The sequence below is a fragment of the Sparus aurata genome, chromosome 12, assembly GCF_900880675.1.
Source record: "Sparus aurata chromosome 12, fSpaAur1.1, whole genome shotgun sequence".
Classification (NCBI taxonomy): domain Eukaryota; kingdom Metazoa; phylum Chordata; class Actinopteri; order Spariformes; family Sparidae; genus Sparus; species Sparus aurata.
The window spans coordinates 12,234,360-12,249,868 of NC_044198.1; the positions used below are offsets into that span (position 1 = coordinate 12,234,360).

The window sequence follows — 15,509 nt, forward strand, 5'->3', positions numbered from 1 at the left end:
TATATATAAATATATATATAGAATATATATATAATATATATATACTGTATATATATATATATACTGTATCCACGGTCCTCAGATATGGATTTCTTATGCTTTTGACATCCCCATTATCTTTCCTTTAGTTCCACCCTCAAGGCAAGTTGTTAACTTTTTTTAAGGGCGTTTGAAACCAGCCAATCTTTCCTTAATCATCACAACTCTTGAGCCTAAAGATTCACCTGTACATATCGACTAATAGTAATTATAGTCCATCAACTATTTAACAATAGAAGTTCCTCCCTTCAATGTCACCCGCTAGACAGATAATCAGTAAATCACCAGATGAACATGAAATGTGTGGTCATGCTAGAGAATGAAATTCTGTTGGCAACAAAATCCAACCAATATCTAAGTGACTTTTGGGATATAGGTAACTGGCATCTGTTATTGTTAAACACTTTGAGGTATTTGTGCCGGTCTCGGATTGTCGAGACGTTTTTAATTGGTTAAATTGATGAATGATTAATCATCAACATCTCTAGTATTAACAGTTGAAATTGTTAGCTTGAGTAATGAATAAGTAGTTGAAAGCTTTACTTCACCCCTCCAAGTGTGAGTGCACACTTGACAAACTGACCTACACATTGTTTTATACAATTTTTTTTTTGTAACACCTGACATAAGATCTATCAGTGACAGCTAGACAATAGGCAGTTTAAAATCAATTCAAAGTAACACAGTTGAACAGGACAGGTTGTGTCGATGAAGGAGTCCTTGAGTGCTACTGACAGGACTGCTGGGGTATGTCTCACAGAAATAGATTGGGAATCCAGTCCTAGTGGCTCTGCACTGCAGTATTTAGGGTCTGTTAGTAAGTCTTTTCACTTTTACCTGCCTGTCTGTGTTCATCTATAGGAGACATTTATTACAGCTTCTGCTCCACCATCTGCACGGAGGCAGTGGAGAGACAGCTGGACAGAACAGCGGCCTGAGGAAGCATTAAAGTGAAATTCAAGTGCGTGTGTGTGCTCAGAGGGCCAGAAGAGAGGAGAAAGGAAATTTGAGATAATGGAGGACTGTTGGTGAAGTGAATTATTTCATGGATTTAAAAATGAGCATAGTTCTCTGTGTTGCACTGGACAGACATCAGATCGTTTACTCACAGGAGAGTGGATCTGTTTTCAGGAAGGTCCAGCAGGACGGGAGGTTCAGCCGTTTGGGAGGGGTTGCCTGGTCGGTTTGTGTGGGACACTGAGTCTCTGACACCTGAGTGGGATATGTGATCAAACAAACACACAAAACACAAGGCAATTCATTGTAGTCGCTTTGCCGCTATCTTTGTTTTATATCAATGTCAACTTGATTCCAAAGAGTTTTTGAACTCAGTTAACTTTTGAAGTCTGTCAGCGAAACAAAAACATCAAAGACGTTTGAACTTGGGATCAGCAAATTTGTGTGAGGTACCTTTTGTCTATTTTCTGTTATTCCAATTAAACACATTATTTATTAATTGAAAAGCTGAACAATAGCCATTCTGCTGTTTGTCTTTCATTGTACCAATATGGCATGAAAAGCTTAGTCTTTGTTTTGTCTTCGTGTCTGCCCTCTTTTTAATTCGATTCATCTAGCTTCCTTACAGCACTGTCCATCAGCATTCTTTCCTGCACTTTAGTCTCGTCTTCGGGATCATTAGTCTCTCCCACCGCACACTGCTGCACTCTTTATCAGTAAATGGTGTGATAAGGTCATATGCCATAAAGAGCTCCAATTAACTCAATGCATGTTTTCATTAATCAATAAACTTGTTCTACAAAGCTCATCAATTACTTGCTCTCCCTCTGTCACACATACACACACACACACACACTGAATAGTAGATGGCCGTACCGTATAGCTGCCAGACGCGGACCTTATCTTCGTAGGGGAGGTCGTATTTCAGAGGGTCTCCTACAGGACCCTGGTAGTATGGCCTCATGATGGACTCCATGGCTGAAGTGTGGACCAGGCCGATGGCATGACCGAACTCATGGACTGCGACTGCAAACAGATCCATCCCGTGAGAGTCTGAAGGACACAGAGTGAAAGAGAAAGAGACAGAGAATCATTAATGGTTACAATTTTAAAATAACAAGATGAAGTGAAAAATGCTGTTAAAGTCTTTTTATCACATTTGTCTTTCTCCATATCTCACTTGTACACCAGTATGGGGCCTAACAGTGGCAAAACCGCCATTTTGTAGGTGTTTTTAATGGTATTTTAGAGTTAGTAACTTTCTGGAAAAGCATTAAAGATGTTGATGACTAACCCTGCAAGCAAATTTAATTTTCACCTATGTGACAGTTTCCTCCTTGTGATCGTACAGTAACAACTTTTGCAAAACAGCTGCCATGTTGATGTTGTTGTTTCAGTCTCAACATGTGAAATAATTTTAGTTTAGAAGTACATAATAAATGCATGAGATGATGAGGCTTCAGCTAGGTTCAACCATATTTTGATGTATCAAGACATAAATGGTGGTTAAAAGAATGGACTGTTGACCTTAGCAGAGGTCTGTGCCGTTCTAGATAGTGTTCTAGCAAAGGGTTTTTCTGTTCAGCGATATGTAAATATAAAAGCTATTTGGCTCAAGTTGATATATTCTGAAAATAAAAGTCAAATAAACGTTTTTGTCATGCACTTGCATTTTTAATATTGCATCTTTGACCTGGAATCTCTCCAATTCTGCACATAAAATATATATTCTTTCCAACGATATTTTCTGTTCAACCTAGTAATAAATAACAAGAAAATTGAAAACTCAAAAGCTTAGAGCAGCCCCTCTTTCCTCACTCTCAACAGTTCAAGATGACTCTGCAAACATTTGGGTCGTCAAGAAACAACAGAAGTAGAAGAAAAAAGGTGCAGAGGTACTAAAGTAGAGGCAGCATTTGTACCTTCAGCAAGTCATCCATTACTTCAAGTTTAACTGCTGCCATCTCAGCTTACATAGCTCACCTCGCTGCTTAAAGTTTGTGACTTTAGTGGAACCAACACAAGCCCTGTTTGCATGTTCATCCCTTTTATGAGTGAACTCTATACGTCGCAAGTTAAGAGGCATGACAGGCAGCTCTGGTGGCTGTGAGTGCTGTTAGGCATGTGGTGTAGTGAGATAACTATGGTAATACTGCCTCAGCCCCTGGGCTGCCAATCAAAAGTCAAGTGCGGAAACACACCTAAAGAGACTGCAGGCTATTAAAGCACATTTCCCTCGATGTTCAACTAAAAAAGAAAAGGCAAAGCCTCCAAAAACTCCTTGTCTGGCTCTGCTAAGCAAGACAAAACCCGGGGTTTAGAGATTCAGATTTGCAAAAATTTGAGTGCTAGCGTGTCGAAACCAAGCTAGCTTCCTTGGTGGCTAAGCTGAAGTCTGTGTTTTGTTAACCTCATGTTGGCCTCGGCTTGGGAACATCTCAGTGCTGTGCTCTGTCAAAAGACAAAGGACAATTGGAGACATGCACTTGTGCTTATAGCACCTGGGATTTTCAGAAGCCAAATGCCAACTCTAATCTACAGGAGCACATGGTGCAGAGAGGAAAGGTGGATAAAGGCAGGGATCGAGGGGGAGAGAACAGGGATTCAGAACAAAGTAGGTACCATGTCATCGTATTTACAGTCCATCAGAGGCTGACGGAAAAAATCATAATGCCTGCGGACAGAGTCAGAGCTGAGAGATTTGGGTGGATGAGCAAGACTCATTGAGTTAGACACTCATGGCAGAAAGACAGAGCAGGAAGGAGAGAAAGAGAGACGTAGAGTACAGGCGGTAGCAAAATGATACGGATGAATGTTCGAGGGCATGAGCAGCATCATATATCCAACTGTTTTCAGAGTTTCATAAAATATTGTATTAAAAATCTCATTACTCTGATGCACATCTTATATAATATTTTAAGGGGAATGTCTACCTTGGATAGAGCATGATATATCCAGAATGCTACCAACATAGCCTGCAGCATTGAGTTAAAAGTTTAATAAGGATGGCGTACCATACGGTGGATGGAAAGATGCAGGAGCACAAATTGCCGAAGGCTATCCTTTTCATTTGATGTGAATCCTTGTAGTATTGTGACCTTGCAATACTGTGTGCAGTAATGAATTTAGGATACTTCTGAGATATTTGAGGGACACGATTGTTTTTACTATTTAAAACAAGTCAAACTATGTTAAACATGTTGGGATGAAACAGCACAATAGCAGTCAGTTTGTTCATTAGGGCGTAGGTAAAATTAACAGGGGATGATGATAAAGGAATTCCAGCAGTTGCCCTGGCAGTTTAAATCAAAAGCGTGGGAATATATTGGAATTCAAATGGTGCTGTGGAAAAGTGAAATAGAATTCATTAAACCTGAGACAAATAAAATGAAAATGGCAGCCCATCCTCATCAGAAAAACTACCATATGCTGCAATTGTGAAAGCAGCACCAGAGAAGGAAGTCAGGGGAAGTCATATTAAGAGCAACAAGTCCACCGTTAAACGCAGGATAAAGTCAACGATGACTTAATTTAACATCTGACTAATTCATGTAGTTACGTCACGTAGTTATGTAACTGAAATGACGTATGTAACGAAGAGGCGTTCATTACTGAAGTTACTTAAGGAGGATAGGTATTTTAATCCAAACCATGATGTTTTCATAAACCTAAGCAACCTAAGTAATTCTAGTGCCCAAACTTAACCAAGTGTTAATACCTAAACCTAACCAAGTTGTTTTTTGCTCTAAACGTAAGAGTTTTGGTGTCTAAACCTGACCAAGCAGTTTTAATTCCTAAACCCAACCAAAGTACAAATGTACACCATGACAAAGTCCACTACGCCTGTCACTGCAACATGCAATGGTCAGGTTGTTTTAAGAATGATGATAGATGTTGTTTTAAGAGTCCATGGTGATCAACCTATCCAGTCTTTTAGGTGTGAAGATGTGTAAGAGACTGGTCAAGGATAAACATTTAAGGATCTCAATTTTATGCTCAAAATGTTGTGCTTCAGTAAGCACCTAAAAAATTCACTCAGGAAATATCTGCATTCCTATGACATACATATTTTGTTTCTGCATTTTCTACCCTTGGAGTAAGGATGCCATTACTCCGACCATATACACTGGATTAATGCAAGAACAGCGAAGGCTCAGTTTTATTCCACGCTCCAGTACGGCTCAGACTTTATTCACTAAAACTCAAATATGCTGATATAACTTTTTCCCAGGCGGAATGAACTTGAATTCTTGGAAAATTAGACCTCTGCACTTTGAATTATTTGAGTTTATTGAGCTCTGTTTCGGCTCCAAGAAGTGAAACTCAAATAGAAGTTAAGCTATACAGTTGTGGAACCTTACATTTGAGAATGCTGATCAAAATATGTACTAGTGGGCAAGCTGTAGGTACATTATCATTGGAAAACTAAATAGTACTTATGAATTACTTCAGTTATATCTTTAGCATCCCTTTACTACAATTCCGTTACTTATCCTCTGGGATGTCGATAGAAATTCTGGAATACCAATATATTGGTCAGTGTCTGCTATTGAATGTAACATTCCCTTTTTAGCTAGTTGGTATGTGTTTGGAGACCCTCTCAGTGATTTTGGCCTGGCCAAGGAAAAGTGGACACAAGGAGCTATTATGTCATGTCAGAAATTAATTGAGAGGAATTTAAGTCTGCATCGGCTCCTTTTGTGAATATTTAATGTGTTAAATTAGGAAAGTTGGCAGCTATAGAAAAAAATTATACTTCACTCCACTGAACAGACTGGATGGCTGCTGTACAAAACAGGAGGTGTGGGACTGCCACATCAATGATCCAAATTTAATTAAGACATTTTCAGTTTGCAACAGTGAGCAACAATCAACATGCAGGCACATCTGGCTCAAAACCCATCAATGGGTAAACAATAAGGCAGAACAAAGGATGCAACCTGTTGCTCTGACCAACAGACACAATTCTACACATCAAATGAAGACAAAATAATGTTCTGACTGCAAAAACACTAGTGGCCCATTATTATGAATAGGTAACCAGAATTCACCCGTACTATCTCAATATGAAATTACAACTGCAACATATCAAGTCATCTCTCCAACCCAACGTGGAGGCAGAGGTGATCATGCGACCCTTCCTGATGCATGTCTCTCCTAACTGTGCTCGCTCAAGCCCTTAGCTTGGCTCAGTTTGCCGCTGAAAATGGATGAAGCGGGTCCCAAGAAGAAATACGCTTTCAGATTTCACTCTGTTTGGTGCCTTGCCTGATATCAGACAGGGCTGTCAAAGTGTTACACTGTTTCCACATTCATATTCAGAATCAGTCAACCAACGGAGTGGGCGGATTCAAACGTCTGGACCCAGGCTATACGAGACCTTCCCCTTTATTGACATTTGCCTCATGTCTCACTTGCCTGTCTTGTCTCTACTCTGCAGACTGAAGTCATGCATAATTTTATCCCTTCTCTTCTTTTTATAGTCTTTTTGGCAGTAATGTTGACTTTTGATCACTGTCTGCATGTTTTCTTAGATCTATTTTACCGAGCACTATGAATGTTAGATGAGTTAAGAGTAATTTCACTTTCACATCCTTGTATTTAATCTATTAATCTGCGGTGTACAACTGCTTGGTGTCAGAATTGTAGGAGCTGCATGGAGTAGGTAATTTTTTTAACTAAAAGTAAATTGTAACTCCTGGAAAAATAGCCTAAATGTCAGGCTGTAAAAAACACCACACAGCTTCAGAGTTACACAGTTAATTGGGTAGCTATTATCCTGTCCAGTGCATTATAATGAAAAAGAAGATTTGAAATTTTCCAATTAGCAAGGACCTTGGCCTAGGGTTAAGTCCCAAATTGCTCAAGGCATTTCAGTTCCAAAGTAAGAGTATGAGAAAGATAGCGAAGCGAGGGCATTATCTTATTTTTTATGGCATACTAAATAACATTTTCTTAAGTATACTATCTGTTTCTAAAATCACATAAACTTTCATTCTGTTCTAAAAGAATGCCGCAAAATCAAAGACAGCAGTTTACAGTGCAGGGTTGTTTTTTATTAGCATTGATTGACCATAAGAAACCGAGTACAGCTGGGGGAAAACGAGGCGGGTGGCTGATTTAAAAATGAAAAAGTCTGATGTGTTTTATTTGATTTACATTTCCTTTATTGCAGTAAGTAAAAGATGTAACCTTGAATCCTGGAACAGGGGACAAAGTGGGATGATTCACAGCCGGCATCGTTTCACCCTCGCGCACAGTGAAGGCTTCCTCTATTAGACCGCCACCACTGCTTTATGCGAATTCATGGCTGGAAACAATTCTTCATGCAGAGAGTTTACTTTGTTCTATTTTGTTTAAATCATTGTTAATCATTATGTTTTTATATTTCTTTAAAGAGAAATAGATTCAGGTCATTAAGACAAGAACAGACCCCTTACCCCTCCCCTCCGTCTCTGCCCTGCTCCCATTAACCAAACCCAGATCTATGCAGATGATTCTGTAAACTATTACACCATCATGCCATCATGTTCTGCCACTGCCCCCGCCTGCTGTGAGGTCTAATTGGAGCAGACTGAGGCGCTGTAACATATGGCTCACAGCTTTACTGGGGCAATCACAAAGAATAGAGATGAACACAAGTCCTGGCTGCATCACAGAGTCACCGGCTGGTACAGTCAGCATCATCTACACCCATCCTACACCCCTACAACAACAGTTACATTCATATCTCTAGGGAGTCAGTAGGACAGCATAGCGCACTCCTGTCCCCCAAGGAGCCTATATGTCAGTATTGTGGGTTTAGCCACAATCATGAAAGAGTATGTACCATGGAGATAAAATAGTCTTTATCTGTGTATTTACACACATACAGTAAGCATCATTTTTCTTGCCATGGAAAATGCAGAGAAAAAAAAAAACCTTATCTAAATGGGCTGCTACAAGTGTTACCTTATCAGTACTGGAAGAAGTATTCAGATTCTCTATATAAAAAGGAAAAGTTTGACATTTCTGGAAATATGTTTATTAGCTTTCTCACTAAGAGTTAGACGAAAAGATTGAAACCAGTCACATATTGCTAATTATGTGCAAGTAGCTGGCTAACATAGCTTGGCAAAAAGACTTGCTTTGTCCCGGGGTGAGAAAATCCACCCCATATATAACTCACTCAATAAAACACTGTAATCAGTGTGTTTAAACCATACGAGAAAGCAGGTTATACAGGCTTTTCTCATCAGAAAAAAGACTGTATACAGTAGGTTGACTGTGAAAGCAACTTATGACCCATATTTGTGTTTTTTGTTTTGTGGCGAAGTCTAGCGGCTGTTGACAGCCACTGAGAGGAGGAACACCGTAACTACATAAAGTCGCATCCTTTGGACTGTTACAAAGAAATCCACAGTCCAGCAGCATTAAAGGGATATTCCGGTGTAAGTTAAATCCATGGTCTAACACACCGTGTGGTTAGATGCCCCAGACTATGTGCTGAGACCCTTTTTGTACCGTTGCTGAAGTTTGGTGCTGTTCTGAGCATCATGTGTGGCTTTTTGGTGGCGGTTTATATTTGGATCCATTTACTGCAGTGTATTGTTGTCGTGCGGTCGTTTCTGAGGTTGATAAAACTCCGTAAATTAGCGGTCTGCTAACTTGATCTCTCGAGAGGGAGTCTAACACAGTTTCACAGTGATTTAGACCATGGATTAAATTTACACCGGAATATCCCTTTAAACAACTAAAACTGTCCACAGGCTTGTATAGGCAACAAAAAGTGAAGCAGAAAGTCTCTAACTCTACAGACATGAGATTGGTATCAATCTTCTTAACTACCTTGCGGACATAAAAGCAAATAAGTGTCCAACTTTTCCTTAAAGCAGCTTTACTTCACTTTCAAATTACGACATTAGCTGAAGCTGTAAAGAAAGCAAAGAAATAAATGCAGAATAAAAATAGTAAAGGTAAAAGACAGTATGCTAAATGTATTGTACCATATTATATATATATATGGTAGAAGTACAATAAAATGGAAATACTCAAGTTGAGTTCAAGTTCTTTCCAATAGTACAGTATTCGAGTAAATTAACTTTCCACTGTTGCACCTCACAATATAGAAAAGCAAATATTTCTGCACAACACAGTGCGTCCACAACCCTGGAAATCTCATCACTCAGTCTTTGTGTCCAAATCACTCTCTTATCGATTTGTCATCGGAGCAGCTGTTTGTCGACATCAGAGATTAAAGTCTTGCCTCCATGTCTGGATGAGTCATCTTTTCATTGCCAAAAATCAAAGCAAACATTTTGCTGCAGTTTGTAGAAATTCTTGATTCCCTTGAAATATCATGCTTTTGTCTTGTTTAATCTTATCTTCCTTATTATCTGTCAAGACATTTAAAACATTCAGTTAGTGAGGAAATCCTATGGAACATTTATCAAATTGGTTCTTTATAAGTCATCCGTATACTTAATTTTCTTTTGTTCATGGATAAAAACAAGAAACCATGGGTATCAGTAGCACATTAGATCGTTTATGGCAGATGGAGGAAACACAAAGACGCCTTTAATGCCTCTTGATGAGCTTGTTTTAATAATCACCACTGCTTAAATCACTACTCTGAATTCTGTGTTTGAAGCCATTATATGTTATATTCATGGTTCTAACATATTAAATATTAATTGTAGAATCTGGAACTTGAACAAAGGGTAGAAGCACAGCTTGGCTCCAAAATCCAGTCAGCGTTCTAGTTTTGAATAAGTCTTTGTGAGTGTGGAAGTTTCCAGGCTCTTTTTCAGTTTTCTAGATACTGACTGTTTCTGTCTCCTATAGTCTCTAAGAAATGTTCCCCAGACTATTATTCCATACCCACTCTCCCTCGCCATTCTTCCATCTTAGTAAAACCAGCCCAGTCGCTAAAATAAAATGTTGGCAGTTAATGTTTCTGCAAACCACTGATAGTTAACATTTGTATGTGTACACAACCCATATTGCCTTTTTTAACAATACCTGCCACATCAAGTTCACATTACATATTTATGACTTGACTTTCATATTGTGAGCTGGAGGCAATATTGTTCGAGTTAAAGGCGAGGAGGCAGCCAAGACAGTGATTTCACCATTTGTAAGTGTTGGGAATCGATATTGATTATTTATTAAAATATTATTATTAATTAATACAATTATTATAGTTCATTAATGAAACATAGGTAACTATGATTCATTAATGAACATGGGGCATCGCCCTGAAATCAGGGATCAATAATCAAATGATATACCTTTAGTCTCAAAGCCTGAAACTAATCAAATTGTCAATATTATGAAAGTATCAATAATTAGAGGTAATAAGAGGGAAGGTGTAAATCCGAGCACTGACCATCTCAACCAGCTGTTATTATAACATGGGATTGTGAAAAATAATCACAGATACTGCTTAGTTAAAATCAGTGTTTATTAAAGCTTTCTCCAAAACATAAACCACCTACTTCAATAAACAAGTTGTTCTGGGGGGGTCGCACGAGAACATGGATTCCAAGGTGATGATTCCGATTCAACTGAATCATATACCTGGAATTCAAAAATAGCGGCAGTGAATGTGTCGACTCAAGGCGATCACTTCACGTGCGCACAGAGTTTGAACAAAGACGATGGTTACGTTGTTTTTGGCTTCACGTGTAGTTTGATTACACGTGAGGTGAAATTTGAGGGATAATACCCATGATTCCAAAAAGGGTAGTTGTGCTACCAAGAGGAGTCCGCCTAAAATGTCAATAAGAGGGAATATATATATCACGTGTCTTAATTATTATTTTAATTGTTATTAACTATGAGTTTCTAACTGATCGCTCATAAGATTACGTGTGTGTGTGTGTGTGTGTGTGTGTGTGTGTGTGTGTGTGTGTGTGTGTGTATATATGAGTTAGTAAAAGGGGAAAGAAGCCAAGCGAGCGCTTAGCAGACAACAAAGAATAACACAACAACCATGTGGTACACAGCGACTGTCTCTCCCTCAACCAGTGGCCGGCAAACGAATCGAGGTTTGTTTATCGTCCGCTGGTTGAGCCGGAATATGACGTACTGTGATCACACACAGCGGCAAAACTACACAAGCTATCCACAGTGGATCAGCACGAATGAGCTCCTAGCGAGAAAAGTAAAACAAAAACAGTCTGTCTTGTCCAGCGAGGAAAGAACTGAAACCTAGGCCAAGCGGAGTGAAAAAAAAAAGTTTCTTAAAGTACACCCTTAAGGTCACAACTGAATGAAACTGAAGTCTTTTCACAGCATCACGTTACCCTGGGAATGCGATGTGCAGTGGGGTCTCCTGACCTATAAACTCTGAGTGACGTCATTGTGATCCTGGCGGAGTTTCCTGGTTTCGCAGCCAATAGGGACCGGCTGAAAGTTTTGGGGGTGTGTCATACCTTGTTGGTATCAGTTCTTTTGTTCTTCAACTCCTCATGTTGATAAGGACCTCGTTGTTAGGCTTTTGATTTTCTCTAGAGGCCCTCTTTGTTTGAGCCATGTGGCATGAGGCCACGCATAAGTGTGTAACCGCTGGATATTTATGAGTTGGGACCACAGCGATTCGACATCTTTAAACCGGCCATTGCTGCCTATTTTAAAGAAGACCCCATGACAATAACAAAGCCAAAACATGATCTTTTCCTGACCCTAACCAAGTCAGTAAAAAACTAAACAAAATAAAACAAAAACATGTGTACAACATGAGAAAAAGACGCTCACCTGGTGATCTGAAGGTCCAGGCCTCGTCATCATCAAAGTGCGTATCCCCAGCTGTGAACCTCTCGCCAGGGAAAAATGCGTGCGCCACGGTGCCGCCTGGCCCATCAAAGGGATACCCGTCATTGTGGTCGGCCTTAGTGAAGTCAATTTGAATGTCCGCATCACTTCCTGCCACCTCGTGGAAGTTCAGTGGTGCGATGTCACTCCAGACCTTCAAGGCGTAGTACATCAGGGCTCGAACAGTGTCCCTGCCCAGTAAGGCTGAATCCTTAGGGAATGTCCTCACTCTGAGAGGAGAGACAAGCGGAGGAAGAGGGGAAAGGATAAAAGGTTATCCAGTGCCAGAATTTCAGTCTTTGTAAGTTGTGTACATCTCCTCAAACAGCCATACAGCAGTTTTCAGTCAAGTCACCTTTCTGAATAGAAACCATTTTACCATACTCTAAGGTAAAAAAAAATGCCCCCTCTACCCACCACACATTTGAAGGAACATACGTATCCTCACACCATTTGGGTTACGCTATCAAACTGTTCAATAGAAAAATAAATCCAAAGAAACGGGAGACTGGAGACACAAGAGGAAACACAAGGAACTCAAGGGGGACATTGCTCAAACACCAACAACAAACTGACAAAGACTACATGGAAAACCAAGGCACTCAAGGGACAACTTCCAGATGTCCCAAAAACACAAGTGCAGAGTCCAAATGAAGCTGGGAGGGTGGAGGGGGTTCTGGGGGAGGGCTAAAGGTCCAAATGAAGCTGGGACGGTGGACGGGGGTCTGTAGGGGGGGCCAAAGTCCAAATGACGTTGGGAGGGTGGAGGCGAAGGTTGAGACCCTCGGGAGGCTGAAGGCAGGGGTGAAGGCTGAGACTCTCAGGAAGCCGAAGGCCGAAGGCCGAAACCCTCAGGAGACCGATGGTGGAGGCGAAGGCCGAGACCCTCAGGAGGCCAACGACAGGGTCGAAGGCTGAGACCCTCAGGAGGCCGACAGCAGGGGCAGCATCGGCTGGGACCCACTGGAAGCCGGCCGAAGCGGTGTGGACTGGGACCCACCGGAAGCCGGCGGGGAAGATGAAGGCTGGGACTCTCTGGAGGCTGGTGGCGAAGGCATAAGCGCTCTCGAAGCCAGAGATGAAAGTGTAGGCGAACTCTCTGGAGGCCGGGGGCATGGGCTGGGACCTACTGGAAGCCGGCGGTGAAGACTAAGTCTGAGGCCCTCTGGAGGCCGGTGGCAAAGGCGGAAGCCTTCTGGAGGCCGGTGGCGAAGGCGGAAGCCTTCTGGAGGCCGGTGGCGAAGGCGGAAGCCTTGTGGAGGGCAGGGGCGTGGGCCTCCCACTGGAAGTTGGCGGTGAAGATGAAGGCTGGGGCCATCTGGAGGTTGAACGGCTGACTGGAAAAGCCTCTTGGACCTTGGCGGGGCCACCGATGGATGATCACAAAGAGGTGTTGGCCTGGTAGCTGACGGAGGATCAACGGGAGCCGGCAACCTGGGGGCCAATGGAGGATCACCGGGAGCCGGCGACCTGGGAGCCAATGGAGGATCACTGGGAGCAGTGTACCTGGGAGCTGATGGAGGATCACAGGGAGCCGATGGCCTACAAGCCGGCAGCCTGGTAGCCGACAGAGAACCACCGGAGCTGTTGGCCTGGAAGCCGACAATGGATCAGTGGCAGCCGGTGGCCTAGGAGCCGACGAAGACCCACAGGAGCTGTCGGCCTGGAAGCCGACGATGGATCAGTGGTGGCTGGCAGCCTAGGAGTGGTCGAACGTGTCCGAGGACGCCTCCTTCTTGGTATCGAGACTCGGGGCCTGGCAGACCCGGGGAGCTTCCAGGAAGCTAGGTGCCTGGCTATTACCAAGCTCCAGGTCTGACGAGAGGCTAAAGGACAGGTAGCTGCCAACAACCCTGTAGTCCAAAATTTCTCTTGGCGCGGGCCAATTAACCAAGTCCTTCTCTCGTGACCCAGAAGAGACTGGAGCCATACTTCCAGCTCCATCTTGCGTCCAAAATACTCCGTAAAACGTCTGCTGGGTCCATGTTTGGTCAGTTCGTGCAGACTCAGGGGAGGTAGGATAAGGGGGGAACAAAAGGTGAGCTTTATGTAACAAAAGCTGAGAAAAACAAAAACCAAGAGAACAGACGAGAAAACAAAAATATTCCGGACTAAAACAAAGTAGCAACTAAGGCTAGAACAAAGTACAACCAAAAAGCAAAGTTCAAATCAAAAATGCAAAATAAGAAAATCCACATCCAAAACATACCAAAACAGGAGACTGGAAACACAAGAGGAAACACAAGGAACTCAAGGGGGACATCACTCAAACATCAACAACAAACTGACAAAAACTACATGGGAAACCAAGGCTTAAATACACAGACACACTGATGAGGGAATGAGGAACAGGTGGGGAGAGAGGAGTGGGGAGGACAGGTGAGATAATGAGGAAAAGACACAGAGGAGAAAGCATGAAGAAAACAATACTGACAGACAGCGGGAGACAAACATGCAAGGAAGAAAATGAAAAGACAGAGGGGAGAACACAGAGGAAAAAGCACAGAGGAGAACACTGAAGAGACACAAAACAGGGACAAAAATGACAAAACATAAGACACAACACAAAGACATAGAATCATGAACCATGACAATGTTTAGCTAGCAAAATAGTTTTTATCCTGTCTGATCATATATTTTCTGATTCATAACAATAATAGTTTCTTTTATTTTATTTATTCAGACTTTGGTGCCCTTCTGTAGTTGTGAATTAAAAATGGGACAAAGTTAAAATAGTGTGTTTTTTGCCACCCATAAAGTTGACTTTTCCTGTATAGTTTTTAGTGCAGCTTTGACACAGTTTGCCTTGAAAACTGACTCAGACTTAGTGAAGCAGTTTCTAACCGGAATAAATCACTGCTTGTATGAAGAACATTGGGCCTCATTCACCAATATCTTCTTAAGAATCTTCTTAGATTCTTTCTTAAGTTGTTCTTAAGAGGTTCCTTAAGAAAACCCTACGTCAGATTCACCAACTCGTTCGTAAGCCTCAGAATTGTTCGCAGCTGTGTTCTTACATTGATGAAAACCGCAGAAGCAATATATATGCCATTGTTTTGCGGGCCTTGGATGGAGAAATGCCACGTACAAATAGGGTGGGGGGGTTACTAATTGATGGCATGTTTCCAATTTACTTGATTTATCTTAAATCATTGGCACATTTAATTTATTTTAGAATTTAAATTCTTTGTAAATTACCAAAAATATGAAATAAATAAATAAATGAATAAATATGGCAGAATTATCACTGTAATATTGCATTTTATTGAACTACACAAGAGAAGAAAACACAACCATGCCAACATGTCGGCACTGAAATGTGCGTAAGAGTACTCCTGAGTGTTCGTAGGATTTGTTCTTGCCTAAGAAAAAATCCTAGATAAGAAAAAATTCATGAATGCCACAATCTTCGTAAAATCTTCGTAAGTGGGACTTAAGAACAAATTTGTTCTTAAGAACGGTTCATGAATGAGGCCCATTGTTTTTTGAGAAAAAAGTCTAATACAGTATGTTAGAGCCATGTGAGTGTTAAATGAGGCAAATGATTTAGCAGATCGGAAGTCTGTTAGTTCTAGTTTTTCAGTTTTAGCCAAAAGGCACATCTTTATTTGCTGTCCCTGGGCAGGTTTATGTTAAATATCGAGGTAAATGTTTAACATGTCCAGAGACATTTTGGTGAAACATGTTTAGCAATGAATACATAGTGTCTGGATTGTGAT

The 15,509-nt window shown here is 41.3% G+C and overlaps 1 protein-coding gene across 1 annotated transcript in view; it reads right to left on the bottom strand.

Annotated features, from left to right (window-relative positions):
- The window catches only part of LOC115592161 (matrix metalloproteinase-17-like), a 96,341-nt gene that overhangs the window by 13,889 nt on the left and 66,943 nt on the right, over nt 1-15,509 (bottom strand). The window contains exons 4-6 of the mRNA XM_030434701.1: nt 11,734-12,020; nt 1,873-2,049; nt 1,149-1,251 (exon numbers count right to left, since the gene is read on the bottom strand). Coding sequence (XP_030290561.1) covers nt 1,149-1,251; nt 1,873-2,049; nt 11,734-12,020 — 567 coding nt within the window. The remainder of the gene's footprint in view (nt 1-1,148; nt 1,252-1,872; nt 2,050-11,733; nt 12,021-15,509) is intronic.